The 25,624-nt window shown below is 51.7% G+C and overlaps 7 protein-coding genes across 7 annotated transcripts; 3 read left to right on the top strand and 4 right to left on the bottom strand.

Annotated features, from left to right (window-relative positions):
• Positions 1–3,951: 3,951 nt before the first annotated feature.
• On the bottom strand, positions 3,952–8,628 carry B0T23DRAFT_442111 (Non-repetitive/WGA-negative nucleoporin C-terminal-domain-containing protein; the record flags this gene model as incomplete). Its single annotated transcript, XM_062840806.1, has 3 exons — positions 3,952–4,584; positions 4,653–8,181; positions 8,293–8,628. 3 exons carry the CDS (start codon positions 8,626–8,628, stop codon positions 4,247–4,249), a joined length of 4,203 nt encoding a protein of 1,400 aa, XP_062692930.1. The 3' UTR covers positions 3,952–4,246.
• A 1,366-nt stretch (positions 8,629–9,994) lies between these two features.
• Positions 9,995–12,013, top strand: B0T23DRAFT_428741 (AFG1-like ATPase-domain-containing protein; the record flags this gene model as incomplete). The annotated part of the gene is made up of 1 exon (XM_062840153.1): positions 9,995–12,013. The coding sequence occupies one exon, from the start codon at positions 9,995–9,997 to the stop codon at positions 12,011–12,013; it is 2,019 nt and encodes a 672-aa protein (XP_062692931.1).
• A 110-nt stretch (positions 12,014–12,123) lies between these two features.
• Positions 12,124–13,769, bottom strand: B0T23DRAFT_379790 (uncharacterized protein). The gene has a single exon (XM_062837170.1). It carries the CDS (start codon positions 13,483–13,485, stop codon positions 12,322–12,324), a length of 1,164 nt encoding a protein of 387 aa, XP_062692932.1. The 5' UTR covers positions 13,486–13,769; the 3' UTR covers positions 12,124–12,321.
• A 962-nt stretch (positions 13,770–14,731) lies between these two features.
• Positions 14,732–16,292, top strand: B0T23DRAFT_142949 (acyl transferase/acyl hydrolase/lysophospholipase). The gene is made up of 2 exons (XM_062832385.1): positions 14,732–15,021; positions 15,104–16,292. Exons 1-2 carry the CDS (start codon positions 14,832–14,834, stop codon positions 16,219–16,221), a joined length of 1,308 nt encoding a protein of 435 aa, XP_062692933.1. The 5' UTR covers positions 14,732–14,831; the 3' UTR covers positions 16,222–16,292.
• Positions 16,293–17,085: 793 nt separating this feature from the next.
• On the bottom strand, positions 17,086–20,183 carry B0T23DRAFT_404542 (uncharacterized protein; the record flags this gene model as incomplete). Its single annotated transcript, XM_062838916.1, has 5 exons — positions 17,086–17,503; positions 17,619–17,674; positions 17,705–17,979; positions 18,246–19,272; positions 19,359–20,183. 5 exons carry the CDS (start codon positions 20,181–20,183, stop codon positions 17,086–17,088), a joined length of 2,601 nt encoding a protein of 866 aa, XP_062692934.1.
• Positions 20,184–20,828: 645 nt separating this feature from the next.
• Positions 20,829–23,426, bottom strand: B0T23DRAFT_337970 (Aldehyde/histidinol dehydrogenase). The gene is made up of 2 exons (XM_062835834.1): positions 21,775–23,426; positions 20,829–21,700 (listed from the first exon to the last, which is right to left on the bottom strand). Exons 1-2 carry the CDS (start codon positions 22,955–22,957, stop codon positions 21,282–21,284), a joined length of 1,602 nt encoding a protein of 533 aa, XP_062692935.1. The 5' UTR covers positions 22,958–23,426; the 3' UTR covers positions 20,829–21,281.
• A 328-nt stretch (positions 23,427–23,754) lies between these two features.
• On the top strand, positions 23,755–25,124 carry B0T23DRAFT_395832 (uncharacterized protein; the record flags this gene model as incomplete). Its single annotated transcript, XM_062838215.1, has 6 exons — positions 23,755–24,023; positions 24,100–24,135; positions 24,168–24,283; positions 24,992–25,003; positions 25,079–25,092; positions 25,122–25,124. 6 exons carry the CDS (start codon positions 23,755–23,757, stop codon positions 25,122–25,124), a joined length of 450 nt encoding a protein of 149 aa, XP_062692936.1.
• Positions 25,125–25,624: the final 500 nt, after the last annotated feature.

Consider the following 25,624-nt stretch of genomic DNA (forward strand, 5'->3'; position numbering starts at 1 on the left):
GAGATTATTCATGTCGCAATCGTCTCAAGACTGTCAGTTGCTCGGTCACCCCAAAATTGAAGGTGACAATGCGTCGGCATCAGTCGTGACTCTGGCGACGGATCCGAATGAAGGCTATGGCGATACATCAACTCCTTTGCAGCAGACTAAGCCGCTTGTGTATGTACCCCATAGCGGGACCCATATCCCAGCCTGCAGGCCAATGCAACCCTGTAACGGCATGCAATCCATTCTCAAGCGCCGCCGGTCCAGAATGGCTGAATGGCAACCAGTGGGTGGATGGATGGATGGCTGTGGACGGGTGTGCTCGGTTGGTCCGATCTGGGAGGGTGGTGGTGTTGGATTTGCTTTCTCCCTTAGAATTGTGCACTCGGGATTGCCCAGTCAATGGTCATTGTATCGGTTTCGTTCAAAGGCGTCTATTGAACCTCAACAATGACATAGAGACGCACGGTTGGCGCGGTCTAACATGTTGCAACAACACCGGGGACGGGTAGAAACGGCGAAAGAAGGACGACGGTGACGAGGACAACAACAACAACGACACCACACGATGTCCCGGCCCTCGGCGGTGAAGGCGGAAGGAACATGAGCATTTTGCCGGCTGCTCCCTTGTGGTCTTGGCATGCAAGTGAACAAGCCGCGCATCCCCATTCGATGAAAACGTGTGCCTGGCAGACAACGGTCGATGTGTATCGACTGTGTGAAGATGCGGAGCTCTCCTTTTACCACCGCAAGGGCCGGGCCGAAAGTCGGTCTTGTAGTGTCCAAGTCTAGCAGGCTGATAAAGAAGTGCATTGCAGTGAGACGAAGACATTGACAATGAGTTCGGATATCGCGCCTTTATCTCTGAAGCTCTGAAGCTCTCAGCAGTGCCGAGTGGGGGCTACCATGTAGAAGTACGTAGCCAACAGTTGAACAGTTCGGTGCGTCCGGTGCCATCGCGGCTGGTTCCGAGAGGTGATCGCCTGTGACAGCTCCTTCCCGACTGGGCTTGGGCTGAAGGACAGAGGGAAGTGTTCTGTAGAGGTACTGTTGAGAAGAAAAAGGAACGTCGAGGTCAGGACGATCAACCAGTTTGAGCGAGGAGTTGCAGATTGGGTTGCTCAACAACTAACACATTGAATTCAATCAGTGCAGTGTACGGCCAGCCTGCAGATATCAAGGCTGCAGAAGTGGAAGGTTAGAAAGGAACAACAACAGGGCACACCGCCTGCAACTTGTTCCTGACAGCAGACCCGACATGATCTTGCATTTGGTGCCCTCTTTGCGGCTGCGTTGAACTCGCGGCATCTCACTCGGCCTCCAGGGGCTCGTCAATTCAACAAGTATGAATGGCCATCAATTCAGGAACAAGACGCCCGACTTCACGTCAGCAACAACTCCGGCGAAGCGGCCCATGGTAGGTAGCCAGCTTCACTTTCGATCCGCTGTGGAGTCTTTTCACAAGGAGAAGGGAAGCCGGCACAGAGAAAACGAATGGAATTCAAATGGAAAGACAGGAAAAAGGAGAACAACGCAAGAGTTCCTTCCTGGCCAGAAGCTTATTGAGTGGGGCCATCCCAGCCACGGCACGGGCACGGCGGCAGCAGCGAACGGTCCATCTGTTCTCCGGGTCCTGTCCGTTTCGTCCGTCTTGTGCCGTAGAGGTACCGCTGGGTGTCAGCTGTCAGGATTCAGGAATTGCGCATCTTCCATCGTGTGATCTTTTCACCCAAGTTCAACACCCCTCAAGTTCTGGACTCTGGACGGACTTTTTTCGTAAAAACCATGTGAAGATCTCGAGATGAGAAAGCAGATTTGTTTGATTTTCTCGCTGCCCAATTCTACCCACTTTGAACACCCCAAACCCCCAACCGACAAGCCCCCCCCCTTCTCCCCCTCCTTCTCTTTTCCCTCCAAAACCCAACTCCCCGGGGGCCAAGTCGATCTTCGCCGATTTCACACACACAAACTCTCCCACACCTACACAAGTCACATCCCAATAGTAGCGAAATGGCGAAAATCTTAGCACGACGTGCACGACTCCATTCCGGTAATCGAGTTTGGGCCACTTTCATTCATTCAATCTTGCCATTCCAGTTGACATTACCCATGGGGTTTTTAGACACTCATGGGAAAAAGAAAAAATGAATGACGAGAGGGTTTCTGACCTTGCATGAGTCGCTTCCCTGCCCCAAAAATTAATTCCTGGACTTTGATTGGGGGACACGGGCTGATACTTGCTGCTGGGAGATCATCTAACTACGATCACGACAACATGTCGAGGACAAGTGCTCGCAAATCCGGCATTTCCCACAATCTCGATTTCACTTCATTTTAATCCGTTACTTGTTTTTGTTGGTTTTTCTTCTTTTCCATATGAGAAGTGTCTTCTTGACGTTCAATTATAAACGCTATTTCCCCCGGGGGGGTACCCGTCTAGTGTAAATCGGTGGTCTAATCATGGATCATGTGGACGGGATGGGACCGATTTGGTACCTGACCACTCAAACCGGCCCTGGCCAGACCTGGGTTGCTCCTTGGTCATTGATTGACAACATGCGCTTGGCTTGTCAGACCTAGTACGTGTATATGAGCCTCAGCTATACACTACACTACAGCTTCTGGAAACAAAACTCCGGCCTGGGCAGCTGGACTAATTTCGTCCGCCAAAACAATTTCTTCACTCCACATGCTCGGACGAGCACCGAGGCTATACCAAATGTTGAAACATTGAAAGATGGATGTCCCCACGTGTGTTTGGCTGTCCTTGGCCTTCCATAGGCTGTATACATAGTACACAGACTTCAAACGGTTAGAATTAGACGTTTTGGTACGCACATTCCTTGGTTGGATCCAAGGCAGCAGATCAACATGACGCGAACTGGCGAACTATATATAGGTAGCCGAGCTATCGAAACAGACGTGATGTTTTAAAGCAGAAAGCACAAACCAATAAGGCAAAAAATGCACCGTAGCAGATGCAGTGAGCAGAAGCATAAGCCCTTCCCGTTCCGTCTCGGCCTCCATCCCTACTCCAGATCGAATTCCAGCTTTTGCTTCGACTTCGCTTCGGTTTTAGACCAAGGTCCACTATGTAGGCGTATATATGTATGCGTGTGTATAAAAAAAAAATAAAAAAAAAACGTAGAAGAAGATCACACAGAGCCTCCCATGGTCTCTGATCGTTGCTGGATTGTGAATGCCATGCATGCAAGAATCATATTTTACTTTTTGTGTATCTTGGGACCGAAAAGAACAGCATGTTCTGTCCGATTTGTCCAACAGAAGAACACAGTAGAAGAGGTTCAACGAGTGGCTTTAACCAGATATCCGAGAATATCGTCATCTTTTCTGTCTCGGATGCTCTTCACTGTCTAATTCATCCAAAGAATCAAGCCACCAAGGAAAGAGAAGAGAATGAGACCTTCAGATCTAGAAAGATGCGAGATAGACACCATGTTCCATGACTTCAGACCACATGTATGTTGTATATATTTTTCCCCAACTATTTACGGACTTAGGTGTCCTGGAAAAAGGTGGCGTATTGAAACAACGCCGATGTTTTGGTTCCTCCCTCCTTCTTTCCAGCCCGCGACGGTTTCATCACTTTTTGGGTCATGGATGTCGGATCTAGTCCTCAGAGTCAGTTAGAAAGTCAAGTATCTATGTAATTGGCAGTCTATTCGATGCCCCAACTTCTAATACATTGTGTATGCGCAGTATCACAACGAGGGAAAGGTATGATGAATATTTTTCATTGTTCCGTGTCGTAAAAGAACCTATACAATCGCACCAAAATGAATAGCGTCCAGAAATGGAAGTGAAGGAGTAGCTATGCGCACAAAGTATTTATACAAGGATTTCCCTTTTCTTTTTTTTTGGAGCTTTTTTTTGCTTTGTCGACTTTGTTAATATTCATTTTCTCTCTCTTCGTGTTGCTCTCATGCTGTTGTCGAACATAGTTTTACTCTGACCCCAACGCCGCATAGAACCCTTGACCCAAACCATAAGATCCAGATAGGCAAGGCAAGAAAATTGTGTGAAAGACAGCGCCGCTTCTAACCAATACAATAAACACGTTCAAGTTTAGCCATCCTCTTTTTTGTTCAACCTACGGCTCTTCCGCAATGCTTGCATCTCAGGTGGTCTTACATTCATTCCCATCTCCCTCTCCCTCTCTCATGCCATCAAGTCGACCAGAGTCCTACATCCAAAGCCATGCCCAGACAGCAACGCCAAAAAGCATCTCACGCTTCCAACCCTACCAGAACGACGATCCTTCACTCACCGCGCCCGCGGCCTCAAGCGGTGCCCTCGTGCTTCCATTAACAGCCGCAGCGGCCGCCTTCTTGGCTGTCATACGGCCATACACGATCGCCACGGTGTTTTCGGCCGCCTCCAGCGTGGTCTTGTACCACTCGTCCAACCGGGCCTTGTCGATGTAGGTCTTGAGCTTGGCGTCTTCGGCCTTCATGGCGTCCATGAGCTTGTTGCGATACGAGGCGTCCGTGTCGTCGAAGCGGCGGTCTAGACTGTCGGTGTAGACACCGAGGGCATCCGAGGGCTTGATGCAAGGGCGGAAGGCATCGTTTGCGTGTTCTGTGACGGGAAGAGTGGGTTAGCACCATATGGGAGATATATCTTGGGAATGGGAATATAGAACTTACGCTCGTCTACAACAGCAAACAAGGTCCTGTAGAGTGCTGTCTCGCCGAGGACTTCCAGCTGATGTTGATCATCCTTCAGGTTGGTAACGTTGACTTGCTTCCAGTCATCACGGATGAGGCAGCGGCGCCAAATGAGGCGCTCAGCATTGCTCCGCTCCTCACCCTTCAAACCATGCCTAGCGACCTTCAGGGCTAGATAAAATTGGTCGCCAATGGCTTTGAAGTGCTTTGGGTCAAGGTATACGAGAGTAAGCAAGTCGATGAGGTCAAGTGGCTGAAGGGCCTCGTGCTTGAGCAGGCGCTGCATGCCGTCCTCAAAGACACTCTGAAGTGCCTTTTGCTTCCTCTGGCCATTGATCCAGGCGCCGTGAAATTTCATTGCCAGCTCAAACTCGGCTCTTTCGTCGACGGCTTCTTCAATGGTGGGCCGTATCTGGCTGTACAGGCCATTCTGGATCGTGATGATTTCCAAAGCCTGGTCAACCTTCTCAAGCTTGGCCTCCTTGCTATCAGAAAAGCCGTTGCTCATTTCACTGTCTCCGTTACGTTGTTCAGTCTCGTCAGCCAGCAAAGCAAGCTTTCCAAGACTGAGCTCAATCTTCTTGCTCCACACATGCTGCTCTCTTAGACCGAGAGTAAGCAGTGTCTCGGCAGCACGATCAATGTCCTTCTCCCTTTCAACATCATTGATCCAAGAGATCTTGGCTAACCCGGGCCTGGACCGGAGGAATTTAGTGGCGTAGCCCTCATTGTCGTAGGGGAACTCGAGGACTGCTTGCACGCCACTAGCGTCAAGGAGAGCCTCGTACGCCGGGAAGGCGAACCTCTCCTGATACTGGTTGAAAAAACCGCCCATCTGCCTCTTCCGGTCTTCAGCCTTGGCACGACACTCCTCGGCTTTGGTCGCAGAAGTGCCGGGGGACAGGGCACTCTCCTCTAGAGTGAGAATGTGCTGCACCATGACATCTGCCAGGGCGGCATATGCCTCATGCTCCTGCGCCAAAGCAATCGCTTCATCCCAAAGATCGTAGTCCTTAAGTCGTAAGATCTTCTCATAAACATTTTCGACGTATTCCTGAAGACATCTCTTGCCGGATTCTCGCGTGTCAGAATCGCTAGACTTCTCAGCCCACGAAATATACTCGTCAAGAGCGGTGAAGTATCGGCTGGTGAGAGCAGGAAGCATGTCCCGAATGCTTTTGAGAATTTTCACATCCACAGAAGCCTTTTCCGGAGAAGGGAAGTAGAAGTTATCCAGCCATTCGTAGCAAAACTCAATCAGGCGCTTGAGATTGCTAGCGATGAAACTAGTGGCAGTCCAGGGCTCGGGGATCGCGTTGCCTTCGGCGCCTTTCCTAGGATTGACACCGTACAGGCGTGCATTTTTCAAGCGGTGCTGCTCCGCCTCCTGAAGGGCGCCCTTGTTGACGATGGCGGCTTCCAAGATCAGACGGTTGATGCCGTTTTCGTCGGTGAGGCGTTCAGTATAGGCGTACTTGATAATCTGGTATGCCCAAGCGATAAAGATCTCTAGTCTCCACACATCGTTAATGAACCAGTGGCGAACGGGGTCTACCTCGCCGACAGCCGGATTAGGCTCCGTCTTTTGGTTCTCGTTGATGTAGATCACCGTCTCGGAAATGACGTTTTGTTTATCCCCCTTTGGCCGTTCGGCGATAAACTGCTCATTCTTCCGCCAAAGCCACGTTGCTACGGCCATCTTTTCAGAGTCGTAGAGCAGCACCCACCGTGTACGAGCGTCCAGATCCACCCTCAAGGTATTGAGGTAGAATATCAACCTTTCAAGATATTCCACCCTGGTCCTCATGTTATTTTCGAGCGAGGCGGGCACGTTGGGGATGAACGGGGTCTTGGAGGCTACAATTTCATGACTGAGCTCAATGGCCGCATTTCCGATTTCCTGAGCGGTGAAAGGCAGGCTCCTTCCTTGGAACACCAACGGGTTGTCATTCTTGATACCAAAGAAGACGGCCTGTTCGAGCTTGCTCTTCGCGCTTATGGTTGGCGGCTTTTCGGTCGCGAACCGATCAACCTCGCTAACGGCAACTCTAACTGTGCCAACACCCTGCACCAACAACACAGCAGCGGGGTTTTTTGTCCTGTGTCGCGATCGAAGCTCATCTGGAAAATGGCCATTAGTAGTAGGCTCCTCCGTGCCTGAGCCTACTATTTGCACATTGCCTTCATCTCGGAGGTCTACCACGTCTTCGAATGTGGCGGGTATGATGTGGCTGTCTTCCTGGAGCTGTGACTCGGGGGAATCCGGCGGGGCGGCCATGGATGCAATCACAACGGCGCGGTCGAAGACAACAAAAGCTACCATTGCAGGGCGTGGTAGGTAGAGCTTGGGTCTCTCGGGCGCATTGGGTCTCACAGGACTGGTGTAAGAAGTCAAGGGTCGGACTGCACCAACCTTCTTGTTCTGGCCAGAAATGACAACCTCAACCAAGGCATAGTGAGTCTGGCTTTTGCTGGAAGAGAAGGAAGTGAGTAGTAGCAGATGCTGGACAGAATCTTCGTCATGAACCAAAGCCTCGCTAAGCCGGCTAGCCTCCACATACTTGTTGTCAAGTCCTCGAGGAACGCAGGTGAAATCGACAATTTCGAAAGACTCTTCGGGTAAACCGGCGGATGCTGGGTCGGCCTCCTGTATTTGGTGAATAAGGTCGCTCCTCAAGTCGATATCGGACAAAATATCGTGGTGGCCGCCCCTGTGAACGCGCCAAACATTAAGCTTGCCCTTAGTCGTAGCTCCAACAATGACTCGCTCTCCGACTCTTGTGGCATGGCTGGCGCGGACGGCAACGACATCCCCATGCGCAGAAGTGGAGCCAAGGACCTGGCGGATGCTTCCCAGCAGTCCACCTACGGCATTGGTGAGGCTGCTCCGGAGGAATTGTACAGAAATGGCGGGCCGGCCATGCATGTCGCGGACGCTCAAGTAAGCGAGACGGCCAGAGCTGAAAACGAGGACAAAACCGGCGGATTCGGCGTTGACGATCTGAACGACATGCTCTCCAGAAAACATGCCGGGTATTGTGTCCTCCACTCCATGTCGTTGTTGGCGAATAAAGTCAAGGGTGGCGGCGCTCGAGATGGATTCCCAGTATGCGATCTTGCCGCTCATGGGCATGACTACGACAAGGCCAGGTTCGTCGGAGGCAGCCGAGGGCGAGACCAACGAGCCAAGTGGTAGCGGGTCGGTCGGATTCTTGGAGGGATAAGGAAGGCCGAATGTGAAGGTCTCAGGCGAGGCGGCGGTAGAAGCATAGGGCCAGACGAAGGCATGGGTATGGGTAAGGCTCAAGGCGTATCCGCTGGTCGAGTAGACGGCACCGTGCTGACGATCTTGGGACTTGTTAGGCACTCCAGATTCTATTGAAAGTTGCTCCAAAGGTGGAAGGGCGGTTGGGAGGTAGCTGTGCTGGTCGAGCTTACTTTGCGCATCCGCTCGGAGTCGGTCGGGTAAAGCTGGGAGCTTGCTCACGGTATAGGCATTGTTTGTGGTCTGGGATTGTGGTCAGTAGCTAAGCTTCCAGGAGCTGGTTGTGACTCTGGATGAGCTCCCCAATGCGCAAGTAACGGCGAGACAAAGACGGTAAAGGAAGCATCCACATACCAATACTATGCTTCCATCACCCTTTGCAGTCCGTTCGCCGGCCTTTTGCTTCTTTGATCGCACGCTGAGCTCTTTGCGGGGGCCACCGAGGTTTTCAATGCCGTCGCGCTTGATGTCGAGCAAGGCAAGCTTGTCGGACTTGGCTTCGTACATGTCCGTATCCGTCTCTGGGTGGGCTTCGGTATTCGCAACCGTGGTTTCGTGTAGCGGCACCCTTTGTCGCTTTGCCTTGGGGGCCTGGACTGTGGCATCTGTGTTTGACGGACGCGCTCTGCGGCGGCTGCTTCGTGTCCCCTTTGCGGGGCCGCCTTGGTCTTGTTGGGTCGGCTCAAACATGTTGACGTCGGTGCTGGTACGTGGCCGTGAGTCGCGGTGGTGATGGTGGTGGTGGTGGTGGTGGTTGTTGTTGCTGTTGTTGTTGTTGTTGTTGTTGTTGTTGTTGTGGTGGTGGTGGTGGTGGTGGTGGTGGTAGTGGTAGAAGAATGGGGACGGCTAGCTAGAAATCGCCAAAGCGAAGAATAGTAGCAATGGCGAGATGCTGGAAGAGTCGATGGGTTCGATCGGTGACCGTGGACGGGTGACGTGAACAATAACGCGCCGCACGCGCGCTCCCTTCGATTCGAATCTCGGTCAAACGATAACGACCATGGCAAGGCGCGGTGCACCTAGATACCACAAAGGGAGGTGATGAATATCTGGAATGTTGGATTTGTGACGGAATCACGGCGGCGACGAGAAAGGATGATGATGATGGAGGATGCGCCGTTATCGATTAGGAATACCCAAGTCGTTGGAATAGAAAAGGTCGCAATTGGGCAGAGGCTGTGAGTATGTCGCTACTGTCTAGACGTAGATGTCAAGTGAATGAGGAAAGGCCGGCAACATGGAAGACAAGACAAGACTAGAGAGAGAGAAAGCTATGCATTCGTTCCCTTCCTCACAAGTCTTCAATCATTGGATCCTTGTTGACTTTTTTGGGGCAACAAAAAATCACAGCCCAGGTGCTTGTGCTGGCCCATCGTGGTCACTGAGTGGTCAGTCTTGGCGTGTTGCTTTGCTTTGCTTTGTTGGTCAGTGCTTCACACGGCAGCCGTCGGTGGAGATCTCCACACACGACCACGAGGTGCTGGCTGCCAGGAGGTACGTACCTTTCTTTTGCTTTCCCTTCCGCTTTGTCCTTCCTGGTCCTCAGACCGGGCAGCTCCCGAAGGTCCTTCGCCTGTCAAAACTGCAGTGCCTTTAACAAACCCTAACACTAACATGTGTTTGGTGACCAGGTTCGTGGACATGTTTCTCGCACTTTAGCCCTTTGTGAGGTCGGTTCCCTTCCCATTTACTTGTCTCTTCACCGTGAACTCTCCATCTTCGAGTCATCAGACAATCAAGTGGTAGCTTCAGGTATAAGTGAACACCCATAGAGAGCTCTCGAGAAGCTGGACTCAGTTGATATCTGTTAATGACATTGGCACTGTTTGAGTGACATCATTGGGGCTGTTAAGCTGGTGTCCCCTGTATCCACTGTTAACCTTAACAGGCATTCGGACATCTGGATCTTCGGCTTCTCTGTATCGGATCTCGACTTCATAGCTACAGATCATCTACTAGTGTACATACACTCACTACCAGCACTCGAGAGTAGGGAGCATCTCAAAGCATTGATGCCTTCCTCATAGTCCTGACTCTGTCTACCAACCTGACCACCATGAGTCGCCGCATAGCGACCTCGGTCACCATCACTGACCCACTGGTCAAGTACAATGCCCTCATCGCCAGCAATGTCTGTAGTCCCGATATCGCCCAACACCGTCTGGCCCATCACCTGCAAAAGCTCTATCTGCGGTTGAAGGACTACACTCCTTCTCAAGAGTACCAGTCAAGACTCCAGCAGATCACAAAGGCCTTGGACTCGGCAAGGAAGGAGAATGTTGAGGCCGAAGAGACCCAGCTGGCCGTCCGCGGCCATCCCATTAGGGGGAACCCTCTCTTTGCCAAGTTCTTTCGCAAATCAGACGACAGAGACACTTTGGCATTGACAAGAGTTCTTACAAGCCATGAGGCTGCTCTGCACATTGACTCTCCCAAGGGCCTTTTCCTGTCCGGCGAAGTCGGCACCGGCAAGTCCATGCTGCTGGATCTCCTAGCTGAGGGCTTACCCACTCACCGAAAGAAAAGATGGCACTTCAACACCTTTATGCTGTACGCCCTCTCCAGACTGGAGCAGTTCCGCAAGTCGCATTCGCAGTTGGCTATGGGTGACCAGGAGTATTCCCTCCTGTGGTTGGCAAAAGAGATGGTGGAGAAGTCTCCCATTCTTTTCCTCGACGAGTTCCAGCTTCCCGACAGGGCAGCGAGCAAAATCATGAACAACCTGTTTATCGCCTTCTTTCAGCTGGGAGGTGTCCTCATGGCGTCTTCCAACCGGATGCCCGAGGAGTTGGAAAGGGCTACAGGCGGGTATTACCACCCGCCCACAACCGGTGGTTTGATCAAGCAGGTCTTTGGCTTTGGAAAGCGCCAGGGAGAAATGTTTGGCCAGACCAGTGACTTTGCTGCGTTCTTGGAGGTTCTCAAGGCACGATGCGACTTTTGGCACATGGAAGGTACCCGAGACTGGAGGAGACGGGAGAGCCAGACTGGCGAAACAGGTACAGGCGCGGTGAACAAGGTGACGGATTCAGGGGCGACGGCCTCCTTTCAACCCGCCTTTGGGCCATCATCATCATCATCATCATCCACACAGCCATCAACAACAACTACTTCAGAGGCGACCATGATCGAGCAGGGTCTTCAAAAACCATCCATGTACTTCCTCCCCTCTGACTCCGAAGAAAGCTGGACAGCCGCCATCAACCAAGTCATCGGCTCAAATGCCACCGGCCAACAGTGGTCCCCAACCAACCTCATTGTCTACGGTCGCAAGGTGCACATTCCGCGCTACTACAACGATGTCACCTACTGGGACTTTTCCGAGCTGGTCTCCTCTCACGGCCCAGCTGACTACCTCACCATGGCCTCAACTTTCCACACCTTCATCATCGACAAGATCCCCGTGCTCTCTCTGGCCATGAAGAACGAAGCCCGCCGCTTCATCACCCTCCTCGACGCCTTGTACGAGTCCAAGTGCAAGCTCCTCATCCGCGCCGAGGTCGGGCCTGATGATCTCTTCTTCCCCGAGATGCGTCCAGTCAAACCAGTCACCACATCATCAACAACAACACAAAGCACGGGCAATGGAACCGAGCAGGTAGCAGCAGTAGTAGAAGGAGACGCAACCTACTCCGAAACCATTGCTGAAGTCTTCCAAGACTCGATCGCACCTTTTCGTCCAAACATTTCCGAGTATGATCCGGACCAGGATTCGGATTTCGGCAAGGAGCAGCAAGTGTCACTGACGCGCAAGGTGGACTTCAACCAGACCGTTTCGGCGTTCACGGGCCAGGACGAGCGGTTTGCGTACAAAAGAGCGACGAGCCGGTTGTGGGAGCTGTGCAGCAGGCAGTGGCATGCTAGGACCGATGAGGGCTGGTGGCAGCCGCTGCCCAAGGAGGCGAGGCATTGGGAGGGGAAGGAGGTTAGCAAGCCGTTGGAATCACCGTTGGTGAGGTTGAATGCGGGGCCGAAGGAGAAAACGGAGATTGTCATGGGGGAGTCGACGGTACTGGAGGAGCCGGTGGGGTTGGAGAGATTTAGGGTTAGGGAGATGAAGGAGGGGAAGAGGTGATGGGGGTGACGGTTGGATGTTGGGTTTCATGTAGATATTCAGAAGATGAATACATGTACTCTTACGAGTGGTCCATGCAGACCTTTTAAGCTATTATATGATATACTTTTACGGATACCACCATACTTCAGGATCAAGATTGATTTAAGGGTTCACAAGCCATCACCAGCGTCGTGTTATGCATAAATGGAAGCTCTTCAACGGCTCGAAGCTAATTGGCGACCACATCGAATGGGGAAGCAATTTGTTTCTTCTTGGTTTCCCGAACACATTACTACGTAAACCCCTAGACCCAGCTAGAACTAGACCTAGACAGCCGTCAAAGCAGCAGCGAGCTGCTCTCCCCTCTCACCACCCAGATACACATCCTCGGGCCCATCCGCGCTCACCAACGCCAGCTCCACGGCCTCATTATACCCCTTTGTAACCATATCCTCATCCACCCTCAATCCATTCTCCACCAGCGCCGTCACCACGCCCCTGATCCTCGCAATTTCCCTCATTGTCTCGGGCTCGATCCTATCATTCTGGCTCGAGTACATGGTAGCACTAACCACCTCTTCAAGGTTCGTAATGCCCGTCTGGCCCTTCGCCTCCTCGGGAACCACAGGCTCCACATGCTTTGAGATCCAGACATAGCCATTGACGCCCAAAATCACATCAATCGGACCGCCATTATTCGCACTCTCGAGCGTCCACACCTGTCTGCGCGACCTGACCACGCCTCCACCACCGCCCGTGCCAGAAACAGCCATGAAAACCCCGTTCCTCAGCTTGCCGTACTTGAGCGAGCGCGTGTGCAGCACCGCACCACCATCTTGGAAGAGCTGCTGCACCTCGGCCACCACCAGGTCCCCCTCGGCAAAGAAAGTGCGGATCTGCAACTCGTCCGTCTCCGTTCTTTTGCGGAGAATGCCACCGGGAAGGTTGATGGCGGAAAGAGGCAAAGCAGCGAGCTGCGTGGACCCGACGTCGACCCGCCACCGTTTTGCCTGAACTTCGACGATGCGGCCGACTACCAAGTCGCCGACCTCGGGCGTGTAGCGGGCGCGCAGAGGGCGGACGGAAAGAAGCTTATTGGTGCGCGTCACGATTCCGGCCAGCGAGGAGGTGATGGCTTGTTCACCCAAAGAGGCCGAGGAGAGGTAGGTGCCGTGGCCGCGCATCCATTGGGGGTCCGTGGTGATGCGCTCGCCGGGAGTGACGATGGCGGAGCGCGGGATGGAGTTGATGGCAGCGTTGGTCTTGGGACGCTTGGTGAAGGTGGAGGAGGCGGCTGCGCCGGCGCCGGAGCGATGACGCTTACGAGGGTGAATGGTCGCCCCGCCGTCGAGGGAGACGCCGCCTGGTTGGGAGTCGGAGTCTTCAGAGTCGGAGGTGGCGTCGGACATTACGTCGTCGGAGTCATGGTTGAGGCTGTGGCGGGGTGGTTGGTCCCGGAAGGCTTTAGGTGGGAGGATTGTGATGGGCATGTTGTGTGGTTGTGGTTGGTGTGAAATGGCGATATCAACGTTGAGTGTTTGTTGGTGTGATGAAGGTCCAAATCCTTCCTTCCTGGTTCCGTTGTCGACCTTTTCGAATCTCAAGTTCTACTATCTGACTATCCTGGCCTGCAGAAGTTGGTTGTTTGTGTCGATTCGCCTTGCGGCCTCAAAGTATGTTGTATGGGCCTTTCAGTTGCTTCAGTCTGGAGTTGATGAGTTGACGTCCAAATGTTTGCGTATTGAAATTCTGATAATGAAACTATCGATACGGTATTGACGATTGTACTTTACATAGTTGGTGGGGCCTTCGTTGTGCCGGGCTGTCGTCGTGCACGGGCACCAAATAGAGGCATATGCAGTGCAGGTACCACACAAGACGTAGGTACTGGAGCAGGTACCTCTACCTCTTCCGCGTCCTTTAGTTTCATCCAGCAACTACACTACCTTAACTACCTACACTAAGTGGACGGGATCTGGGACCTTTTCCTCCTCAAACCTACTTACCTCTACTGCAAAAGCCAAAAGTAGTGTAGCCGTACCAGTGGCAGCCCCGGCGACGTCACACGTCAGGTCCTTCGGTAGGTACACTACTGCAGCAGCAATGACGGGTTCCATCGTTGAATGTGAAATGCCTGCCCCAGTGACAATGAGGTCGGGTGCCATCCAGATTGGATGCGGCGGAACTACCCCACCCGTCTTCTCCACAAAGCCGAGACCCCGGGACAACGGGCCACCCGGGCGCTGGCTGGCGTGATCCACTCCCGGCCGCGGCTGTCGATTTCCAGGGCGGTTTGTTGAGAGCGAGATTTCCATTGATGACCGACCCGACCGCCCGCGTAAGCCCCTACCGCGATTCAGTGTCCGTACCTGCTTACACAGCACTCTCGAGCTTCCACTTGCAGGATACAGCCGTCCCTACTTACTTGCCCGGGAGTCCCTTACTGTTGCTACTTAGCGTTGAAAGCCGATCATCCCGTGTTCTTCCACTAGTTGTAGTCCCGTCCTGCTCTTTGATTTGCTCCCATTGTTTACTTGTTGCGGGTTTACGCCGTCAAACATACCTGACTCAGTTGTTTGAATTCGAGATTCACGTCATCTACCACGACGTCGGATTCCACCAGACTACGACATAGCCGTGTGCTACTCGAATTGGCGCCGATCGGACATCGACTACATATCGGGAACCATAGCGGTGGATCAACCCAAGACTATCAGTGAAACCAGACCAAGATCCCGAAACCGATTTACTACACACGCGGTAGATCGGACGGACCGAACGGACGGACGGCCTGGGACGGGCACCAATCGAGGTTTCCAGGTCCATATACACCGATATGCCTTTGCGAGGGCCCCTTCGTCGGCCTGCGCTTGCGCTTCCTCCTTTCACATGCAACAATGTCACCACAAAAATACCCCTCAGGATATCACCATTACCGCGCTCGGTAGCGGTACGGCAGCGTAGAGGACATGCGACACATCTTCCGGTACCAGACACGCGGCCAAAGACGGCCATCTTCTTTCCAGGTTCGTAGTAGTAGTAATGGGCTATCCTGCTTTGACATGCCCAAGTTACGGAGAACGACGCTGACAGCCATGAGATATACAGGCCAAGGCGTCCAAAGAGTCGGCATGCTCACCCCCTGGCTAGAAGCCTTTCCCGCGACAACTTCGGAAATCATCGACGAAATTGACTCGATAGTGGGCCATAAGCTCTCGGACGTGATACAGAATGGGCCCGGCAAGGACCTCAACCTGTCGCCCAACGCACAACCAGCCATCATGGCTACCTCGATAATGATCATCCGTATTCTCGAAAAGCATTTCAACTTTAAAGTCGAAGACAATGCCCATTTTACTCTCGGTCACTCTCTTGGCGAATTCGCTGCGCTTGTCGCAGGCGGCTACATCCATTTCGAAGATAGTCTGCGTATGGTGCAAAAGCGAGCGGAAGCCATGTCCAATGCGACGCGGCAGGCCGAGGAGATGTATGGCGGAGAGTACGGCATGGTGGCACTCGTCAGCAGCAAGGCCGAGCACCTGCCACCCTTGATCGCCGCAATCCACGAGTTCGTCGGCTACGACAGCGCCGGCTCGAAAGTGGAGAGCGCCGACGAATGGTGCCCAATCGACCAAGTGCTCATTGCGAACGTCAACAGCAAGACGCAAATCGTGCTCAGCGGAAGCATTGAGCGCATCAAGACACTGGTGGAACACGTGCGGCAGTTCCTGGGACACGACCCACGCGCGGTCAGGCTCAAGAGCGACAGTCCGTTTCACAGTCCCATCATGAAGCCGGCCGTCGGGGTGCTGCAGCAGATGATGGCGGGAAACAGCATGGTCAAGGGGAGGGAAAATGAGGACATTATCACGTTTCCCGGCAAGGTTACGTGCATTAGCAACGTGACGGCCAGGCCGTTTGAAAGTAGGGAGCAGCTCAAGGACCTTTTGGCTCGGCAGGCGGTCGAGACGGTACAGTGGTGGGACAGCATCAAGTATCTGGATCAGTCCATGAAGGTCAGGAGATGGGTCGGTATCGGGCCAGGGTATGTGGGCCGGAACCTGGTGGGCAAGGAGGTGGGCATGCGCGGGAAGGATGTTATCAAGGGCGCCGGTGTCTGGGCTATCACCGATCCGAAGGAGATTGAGGAGGTGCTTAGGGGTTTGGAAGAGACGGACTTTTATGAGGATGACGAGTGGCAGGATGCATGGGATAGGTGGGACTGAGGAGGTAATCAGTATTGGGCATCTTTGGAAAAAGGGCTGTTATTTTGGAAAGAATCTGGGAAATTCATCGTCACCCTTTATCAACAAGCATCGGCGTAGCGTTGGATTGGATTGGATTGGATTGGATTGGATACAGGGGAAGTTAAAAAGGAGTGTTTGGCCAGCGGGAGAGGGGCACTGCGCCCGGCGTTGTGGATGGGTTTACCGTTTCTTTGGGCAGACACTGGAAGCTGTATATTGTATCTGTCGTCATAGCCAACGAATCACCAAGGGAAAATAAAAGGTTCTCGCATACTTTACGTGAGTTACGTCCGAAATCATCATGTGAGGTCGAAAGGGGCGTCAACAACCTTCAATGATCATTCACACCCACTGTAGAATACACTAGCCGCTGGAAATAGGGGTCTCACAGGCCACTAAACAATGTACCCAAGCTCACCAAGCCACCTACCCCAGACCCACTTCAACTTGCTGCACCTCCATGGATCGGCTTCCATCCCGCGTCACCACGGCGGCCCGCGTTCTGTCATCCAGGTCCAGTTCAACTGAACAACTTCTAAACAGTCCGGCATCACTCAAGTTGATCTGCACACTCATATATCGAACTCGGAAGCACCACATCACGACCTTGGTGTACGGCGATAATAAGAACCAAACAACCTCGACCAAGACCACCCACCTCCTTGAAGAATGGCGACCCTGATCCCCTCAATAGCCTGTTTGGGCGTAATAGGCCGTAACGTATAAGCTCCCCGCCCCTCCCTTCCAAACCCTCCTCTCCTCTTCCTTTCTCTTCTCTTCCCTTCTTCACCAGTATTTCACCCAGCTATGTCTATCACCGCCTTACTAACCCCCCCTCTTCTCTCACCGAAACAGAACAACCCCCTCCACATCCAAATCTTCCCATCCTACGACCCCTCCACCAACACCTACGTTGCCGCCCGCACCTCCCTCCAATTCCACCTCCTGCTCTCCTCGACCCTGGACGTCTTTGACCTGCGCGCCCGTCGCAACGCCGCGGCGGGAGTGGGCTTGTCCGGTGACTTTGGTCTGTTGCATGCGGTGGACGACCGCTTGGCCGCGTACGGGTTCGAGACGAATACGGGCACCAAATTTGTTGCGGTCGTAGACATGAGGGGACGGAGAGTTGATGGAAGAGGCGGGGGAGGAGGCGCTGGTGGGCATGGAGGAGGCGGACAACCAGGAGGGTTGACGCAGGGAGGGGCGGCGGCTGCGGCTAGTAGTGTTGGGTTGAGGGAGGGGGAGATGAAAGTTGTGAGTACTTCGTTCCATCGACTATTCCCGGATGGAGGGTGGAAGCAAGAAGATATGGCGAAAGAGGCGGGGTTCTTGATAGTGTGGGATAAGGGGAAAGAAATGAAGAAAGAAGGACGGACACATATGCTAACACAGGGAACAGGTCTTCAAGGCGATGCAGACGGCGTATATCAAGCTGTTACAGAACCCCTTTTTTGATCCAGACGAGCATTCGCCGCTTTCGGGGACAGGCGGAAAGAAAATCACGAGCAAAAAGTTCGCGGAGGATATGAGGAGGATAGGCGAGAACTGGAGACCGGGCGCGACGGCTCTTTGATTGGGCTACTATGACCGGGGAGTTCTGAAACGGCACCTCTTTGGTTAAGCATTCGGATCCATGGGCGAGAGCGGTAAGTTGGCGTTTTGGGAGTTTGGAGGGATCATGTTTACAGGAAAGCGGGTTGTTTTTCTCGCTTCGGTGGCATAGAACACCGAGTGAACCTATGGGCGTGGTGGTGCTCTAGCTGTGAGCATGCAACTACGGCTGAACAGCTAATCAGGCAAACTTTACGAACGATATCGAAACAGCCAGCATACTTGATATAGCTACATCAACAAGAAGATCGTTATAAAGGAAGCTCTCCAAACCGATGCCCATACCCATATCAAACAAATCAGACATAACGCCCACCGACCCAACCGGTCTCAATCCCACCCATTACTCAACACAAACTCCTCATACGGCATCCCCAACTCCTCAAACTCACCCTTCTCCGGCCTCGCCATCTTCGCCCACCCTCTCACCAGCTCTCTCCAGTAACACGCCTCCGCCGCCGGACTAAAGTACCCGCCACCCACAAACAACTTCCTCTGCCTCCTCGCGATACCCTCAGCAACCTTGGGGTGCTCCTCCAACCAGTGTATCGTATCCTCCAAATCCGACCAATCGGGGCTCACGAACACGATATTCGCCTCATTAGCATCATACCTCTTTGGCCACGCCCTTTCATGTCTCGCGTGCGGCGTCCAGATCCCATCTTTTGCAGTCTTTCCCGGCTTGGCCCTGGTGTCTTTTGTCTTGCCATTCTTTCTCATCCGCAACGACCGAGCCTTGTCCAAGTCCAGATCGCTTGAGAACAAAGGTTTGACAAGGTGCGTGGTATGCTGCATCCACTGGATCGGCGGCGTGAGCGTTACCGAGGCACACATCTGGAGGAACTGGAACCTTCCCGAGTAGGAAATGCCTTCGGTGTGGAGCACGTATTTGTACTTGCAAAAGTCCTCGATGGCTAGCGAGTTGGTGGCATTTTGGTTCTCGCCATTGCCCGCCGCCGTCGTCGTCGTCGTCGTCGTCCACTCGAGTGATTGCACGTCCGCCCACGGCTTGCCCTTGGCGATGGAAACAAGCTTGTACCGCAGCTGTGGGTTGTGGATCGAGTTGAACCATGTAGTCCCCCGCCAGACCGCGCGGGCATCTTTGTGTGAGTGCCAGCGGTTTCCCTGGAATTGGGTGGTTTCGAGGTGCGTGATGGCTGATGCTGCGCGAGAGATGGACCCGATGAAGGGGAGGTCCCATGCCCAGAAGGAGAAGTGAGGAATGAGAAAAGTGCGAGCATCGGGATCCGAAGGGGCGTGTACAGGGTCGGCGTTGCGGGTGTATTGCAGTGCAGTGCCGAAGGGGGTGTCGAGGATGTTGATGGTCAGGATTGTGTCCAAGTCTAAGACAAGAGATCGATCGGAGGGGGGCAAGGTGAGCAGGGCGCGATGAAGTTGATGGAGGGCTGCTGTTCTTGACTTTTTGTTTTTTATGTTCGTGTCAGCCAGTCAGTCAGCCAGTCAGTTGATACTAAACAAGTTAAGCAAAGTAGAAAAAAACATACGTTAACCATCTCCCTACTCAGATCCCTTTTCCGTTGCGCATGCAACACATAAATCTTCCCATCCTTTATCCGCACCTGCATCGGCCCCAAATCACTGCTCCTCTTGACCTTGAACGGCCCTTTCGCTACCGCATCATCAATCTCCTTCATTAGTCCCGGAAACGTAGCCCGACAAGTCTCGGCATCGAGAAACAAGTTGTTTAGTATTTCATCAGTCAGCGTTCGCACGCTTCCTCCCCGAGGTGAGGAGGCTCTGGCGCGAGAAGACGTAATGGCTTCGTAGTCTCCTTCTTCTTCTCTTTCTGAAGGATCAAAGTTGCCGCCTTCTTTGCTGCTACTCGAGACGGAAGAAGAAAAAAGTAGTGACGAGAATAATGATGTAGAAGAAACGACGACAGAGGAGGAGCCATGGCGCAAGAAGTAGTGAACCAGTGACCAGAGCGTCAAACAGGAAAAGAAGATGATGGAGGCGAGTTTGAAAAGACGTCGACGTTGGCGGTATTTAAGATTGGTGATGTTCATGTTGCGCATATCTCGAAGGTTGTCTCGAAGGTTTAGGGATTTGGTTGAGAGGAGGGAAGAGGGTATGATGGGTATGGAGAAGCGGGAATGGTGTTGGAGGTGGCTGTAGGCATGGCTTTCGTTAGGGCTTGATATAGGACTTTGTTGGTCTTCATTATTTGGGCTGTGGCTTTGGCTTAGACGGCTGTGTTTGTAAGCTTGGGAGGAGTGAGAGGGAGGAGTATATTGGCTGGCCATTCGACTGTTGGTGTTGCTTTTGGTCCTGGGTATAGAAGGAGGAGCAGCACGGCGTAAGGTGGACATTGAGAGTTCTTGAGCTCGAGATTCAAGGGTGAGGTACCAGATAGTTTTGTTATGGATAGATGTCGAACGGGGAGATGAGATGAAGCTAGAGTAAAAGGTTTGACGGAGGTTTGGTCGAGGATTGTCTTTTTTTTCTGTTCTTCTGTGAGAGTATATATGAAGCATCTGATGATGATGTCTTGAACATAGAAGTACATGTGGTTTTCAACTTCCGCTTTCGGTAATGCATGGAGGGGTCCCATACGGTTGACGGGTGAAAACCCGGAGAATGAATGTCCGGGTTACTCTTCGGGAAATGTTCCGGGGTTGTATAGGTATGCCGATAATCTTGATGATGAACTGACCACTTTCCTCCCGGTTAAACATAAACCATGAGTTGATCTATTTGACATCGATCTAGAAGCTGGGGTGTAAACAAAGTTGAATCGTGCTCACGTAGCTTACATTTGTCGGACTTGTAATGTATAATTCTAACACCAGCTCTTTCTACCTTTGATGCTCTGTCAGGACATCAAAATCTAAGAGGCGTCCCACTGCTGTAAGCGTTTAGGAGCGAGGCTCGGGTACCTTCACGTCGCAGGGGAGCGATCGGGAGCAGAATTGTTTTCACGGCGTGGCTTGGACGAGGAATAGCTTAAAGTGATTCGGTTTAGCCAAAAACAACAAGTTGAAAGCTGCTCTTATTTAGAAAATTGATAATTATGGTTTCATGACGTAGATCGTCAAGACATAAACTGGTCGCTTAAGAAAAAATGGGTATATAAGCCGCTGTTCCTACATGTGCGAGCCCAAGGAGTGATACACCGTACATATCAACTCTTTGAATGTATCCAAATCGTGCCATTACTTCTTCGACATTACCTTCTTCCACCCATTATTGACACCTCCTGATTATATGGTATTTTTCGTACTTAAATCGACAATGTCACTGTTGTTGTTGAACTCCCGACCGAAACAGGAAATTAAGAAGTCGTCGCCTCGTTAACTAACCATGAAGCAAATTAGATACATAAACCATAAGAAATCATCATCATAACGCTTGAAAACAGATGGAGTGAGTTGCCGCGGTAATGTGCAAGTGACAAACACACAAACAACTCAAGCCCTCCTCGCCTTCATATAAGCAGATAGATAATAGCCAGCGACCACGACCAGCCATCTCATCAACGCACCTTTAACACCGCCTTTGGTACCCAAGCCCAAGAAGTACCACATCCAGTATTCGGACCCCTTAGCGACGGTCCCCTGGCGGTCAAAGTTGGGCTTCTTGTTGGTCCAGCGCTGCAGGAGCCTGAGCTCGCTCCAGTCGTACGGCATGTAGCGCACGCGCAGGAACCGGTCCATCCAGGTTGGGGTCTCGGACACGGTGCGGAAGTGCGTAAAGTTGTCGAAGCTGGCTTTGCCGCGATAAGCGCCCCAGCCGGAGTCGCCGACGCCACCGAAGGGGACCGTGTGCACAGCGCCGTGGAAGTAGGAGTCGTTGATGCAGGCGCCGCCAGAGGTCATTTCGTCGAGGACTGTGAGTGGTTGGGGTAGCTTGTTAGTATAACCGACTTTATTGACATAGAAGGGGGAGGGGAAAAAAACATACTCCTGTTAGTCTCCGACTTGTCACCAAATGCCATCAGCGCCAACGGCGTCCGGTGCACGTTATTGGCAATGCTGAGCGCCTGGTCGAGGGTGTCCACAGGGAAAATGCTAAAGATGGGACCGAAGCTCTCTTCCTGCATCATCGGATCATCGAGACTATCCACCAATACCGCCGTCGGCTCGATGTAAAGGTCGCTCTCGTCCATCTCGCCGCCCATGACAATCTTGCCCTTGGTCTCGTCCAACATCTTCTTGATTCTGTTGAAGTGCCTCGCGTTGACAATACGCGACAGATCCGGGCTGGCCTTTGCTCCGTTGGGGAACATGTCCTTGTACGCAATCTTGAGAAACTCGATGAAAGTGTCGGCCACATCCTTGTCAACGAGCACGTAGTTATGGCTCATGCACACCTGTCCGGCGTTCAGGACCTTGCCCCACATCAGGCGGCGGGCCGCGAGCGCCAGGTTGGCCTTCTTGGTCACAAAGGCCGGGTTCCTGCCGCCCAGCTCGAGGCACACGGGCGTCAGCGTCTCGGCGGCCTTGCGGGCAATGATGGAGCCGACCTGGGCACTGCCGGTGAACATGATCTTGTCCCACTTCTCCTCCATGAGGGCGTTGGTCTCGGGGACACCGCCGTTGACGACGGCGAAGGCGTCGCGGTCCAGCCGGCTCTCAATCATTTCCTTCATGGCCATGGCGCACGCGGGGGTCAGCTCGGAGGGCTTGATGACGGCCGTGCAGCCGGCGCCAATGGCGCCCACGAGCGGAGCCAGCACCAGCTGGATGGGGAAGTTGTAAGGGCCGATGATGAGGACGGTTCCCAAAGGCTCCTTTTTGACGCGGAAGTTCATCATCGAGTAGGTGACGGGCAGATCCTTGAGCTTCTCCGTCTTGGCAAAAGTCTCGAGGTTGTTGATCATGTGCAGGCAGTCGTTCTTGACCCAGTCGACCTCGGTGAAGTCCGACTCATATCCGCCCTTGCGCAGGTCCTGCTGCAGCGCGGCCATGAGCGAGGCCTTGAAGTCGTCGAGAGCCCAGTAGAGCTTGCGCAGCTGGACGAGACGCCATTGCAGGTTCTTGGTCTTGTGGGAGGCGAAGGTGGCACGGGCGGTGCTGCAGACGGCGGGAATGGCGTCGAGGGGAGTGACCTCGAAGGGGGCGATTTCTACTTTGGATGCGGCCATCTTGACTGTGGTGTTGTGTGTGGTGTGCCGGTGATGCTTGGGGTGAGAAGAAGACGAGCTGAGCTGGTTAAGAACAACACCAACAGCAGCGTGGACAAGGAAGCAGGGTTGGACCGGGAAGAGGTGAGACGGATAGACGAGGGACAACGGCGGATTCAACGGTTGTACCCGTGGTGGCGGCGAAGAGTGGGGGATGGATGGGTCGGAAAGCCCCCCCCTTATCTCTACGGGCACACTATTGACACGACGAAAGACCGGAGGACCGTTAGGACGAAAGGATGAAGATGATGATGATGACTAGTAGTTTTGGGTGGGGCCTTTCGTCGATCTTTTGGCCCATGAAATTGTCCATTTTGGGGCCTCCCCACAGCATGAAAAGGCAGCGACAAAGTCGGTACGCCTTATGGGGTCTTATCGCTGCAACTTTTAGGTAGACCAAGGTAACTGATAAAGGAATTGTTGCTGCTACAACCTCACAATTGGGTTGACCCCTCTCGACGCCAGAACGAATCATAATTTGATCGGCCAAAGAGATTTCGATGAGACGCTGGCAATGGAACAGCAACGGCCAAGAACGAGTGGGGGGTGAAGCTTGAAGCTCTCTAAACGGTAGCGTGCTCGCGATAACACTAGACCGAAGCTACGAGCTGTGGAGATGTGGCTGTCAACATGACAGGGCCCTCCTCGCTGGCAAGGGGACGTCGGTCCCCGAAGTGCTCCATCTGAACGGAATTCTGGATTAGTGCGGAAACGTGCCACCGTTTAAGTGGACAGAAGAATCAAATGCTCATTTCACAATGGGCCAAAATCTCCATCGACAGACGTCGTCTCTCAGGAGTAGGAGGGTGTCATGCAGTTTGAAAAACAATCTGGACACGCTCACAACAAAACCCAAGAATGTCCGGATTACACACATACTTTTCACACCACGTGGGCTCTTCTCTTCATGCTCTATATCCACCAAGTCCAAGACACTCTGTAGTCGTGCCACTCTTACCTGTCATATCATATATGTATACTCGAGGGTGCGTCGTAAAATGGAAGGTGGACGACCAAGACCTACGCTGTATGTGGCTGGATCGACCATGCAGCTCTGAAGGGGTCTGATAGCTTTACTGATAGTACGGTACCTCTCGGGCCAGAGATACTCGCTCAATTATGGGTGCCTTGCTTGAAAGGTAAGTGTACAGCGCTAGCATCTATACGATAGGCTGCTGCAGCCAACTTGCAGTGAGCTACCCCGCAAAGGCGCCCGCCGTTCATGTCAGGGGCTGAGGTTGGCTGTCATCATCTCAGCTGGTATTGGTCCCCTATTCTACACGATTCGTAAGATGGGATGAAGAGGGTGGCGGCCTCGTGACCATAAATATCCTAATGACCTCAATGTGTCAAACAGTGTCGTCCTGTATAGTTTGTCAGGGGATGTACAAAGTAGACTGCCGCGAAGCTCAACTGATCATCATCAATCATCGCTCTCATATCCGCCGGCGCTGTCTGATTACCGCTAAATCTCAATCGATTTGGATACCCTTAAGGGGGGGCTAGACTTTATACAGTAAGGCTGGCGCCCAGCTGCAAGCCACCTACAAGCCCGCTATAACCTCTGGGCGCCCAAATTGGATACGTTAATATAACTATACAAGGGGGCCAGCTGCTTGGTAAAAGAGGGGGTTCTAGTAATAGCTATACCCTTAATTCCTGTTCATTTTGTCTTTTTATCCTTCTTTTTATCTATTATTAATAACACTAGCTATTAATACTAGCTATAAAACTACGATATTTTTAAGTATTCTCCTTCAAATTATACTTCGAATTAATATTGGAACTATTAAAGTCGTCTATACGTAACTAACTATATAATTTACCTAACTAACTAGATTTAATTTCTTTCTTTATAGTTGTAATGAAGGACTTTAAGAATTCTAGGGTTTTTACTGTGAATAATGAATATAATATTATTTACCGGCAACCTTCTTCTCCTAGATTTATATACGTATCTAGTATATTCCTGAATAATAGTAACTATTATTTTAGGTAGGTTCGAGAGTAGTAGAGGGGGGTTATTAAAGAATAGGTATTAAATAAGAATTATTTAATAAAATACTATATAAAATTATAAAGGAGATACTAGTATAGTAAGTAAGGTAGTATTAAAAAAGAATAGTAAGAAGGTAGAGTATTTATATAAGTAGAAGAATTAATTATAATTAAAAATAATAAGGAATAATACTAGTAATAATATTAATCGATTAAAATCGGCGCCGTTAAACTTCCCTCCTTTTCTTTAATATTAAGAATTTTATTATCCACCCCTAAATCGGTTATAATAAGAGCCTCCTTGTTAATTATTTTAAATTTAGTAATTATTTTAATTTTTTTTAGCCTACTAAATCCGAAAATCCATCGTACCCTATAAAAAGCTCTTAATTAGGATATAGTATAATTATCATATACTATACCTAATTCGTTAATAGTAGTTTCTCTATTTAGTAAATTAAATTCGATATAATTATTAATAATTTTAATATTATCGGCAGTCTAAAATATTAAAAAATCAATATCCCTCCAATTAATACCTTTAATTCGAATTTTGTAGTTCTCTATACCGTTAGGGTATACGGAAATACTATAATCTACAAATAACTTAGCTACTAAACTAGAATTATT

This window comes from Neurospora hispaniola, assembly GCF_033458365.1.
Source record: "Neurospora hispaniola strain FGSC 10403 chromosome Unknown B0T23scaffold_4, whole genome shotgun sequence".
NCBI lineage: Eukaryota > Fungi > Ascomycota > Sordariomycetes > Sordariales > Sordariaceae > Neurospora > Neurospora hispaniola.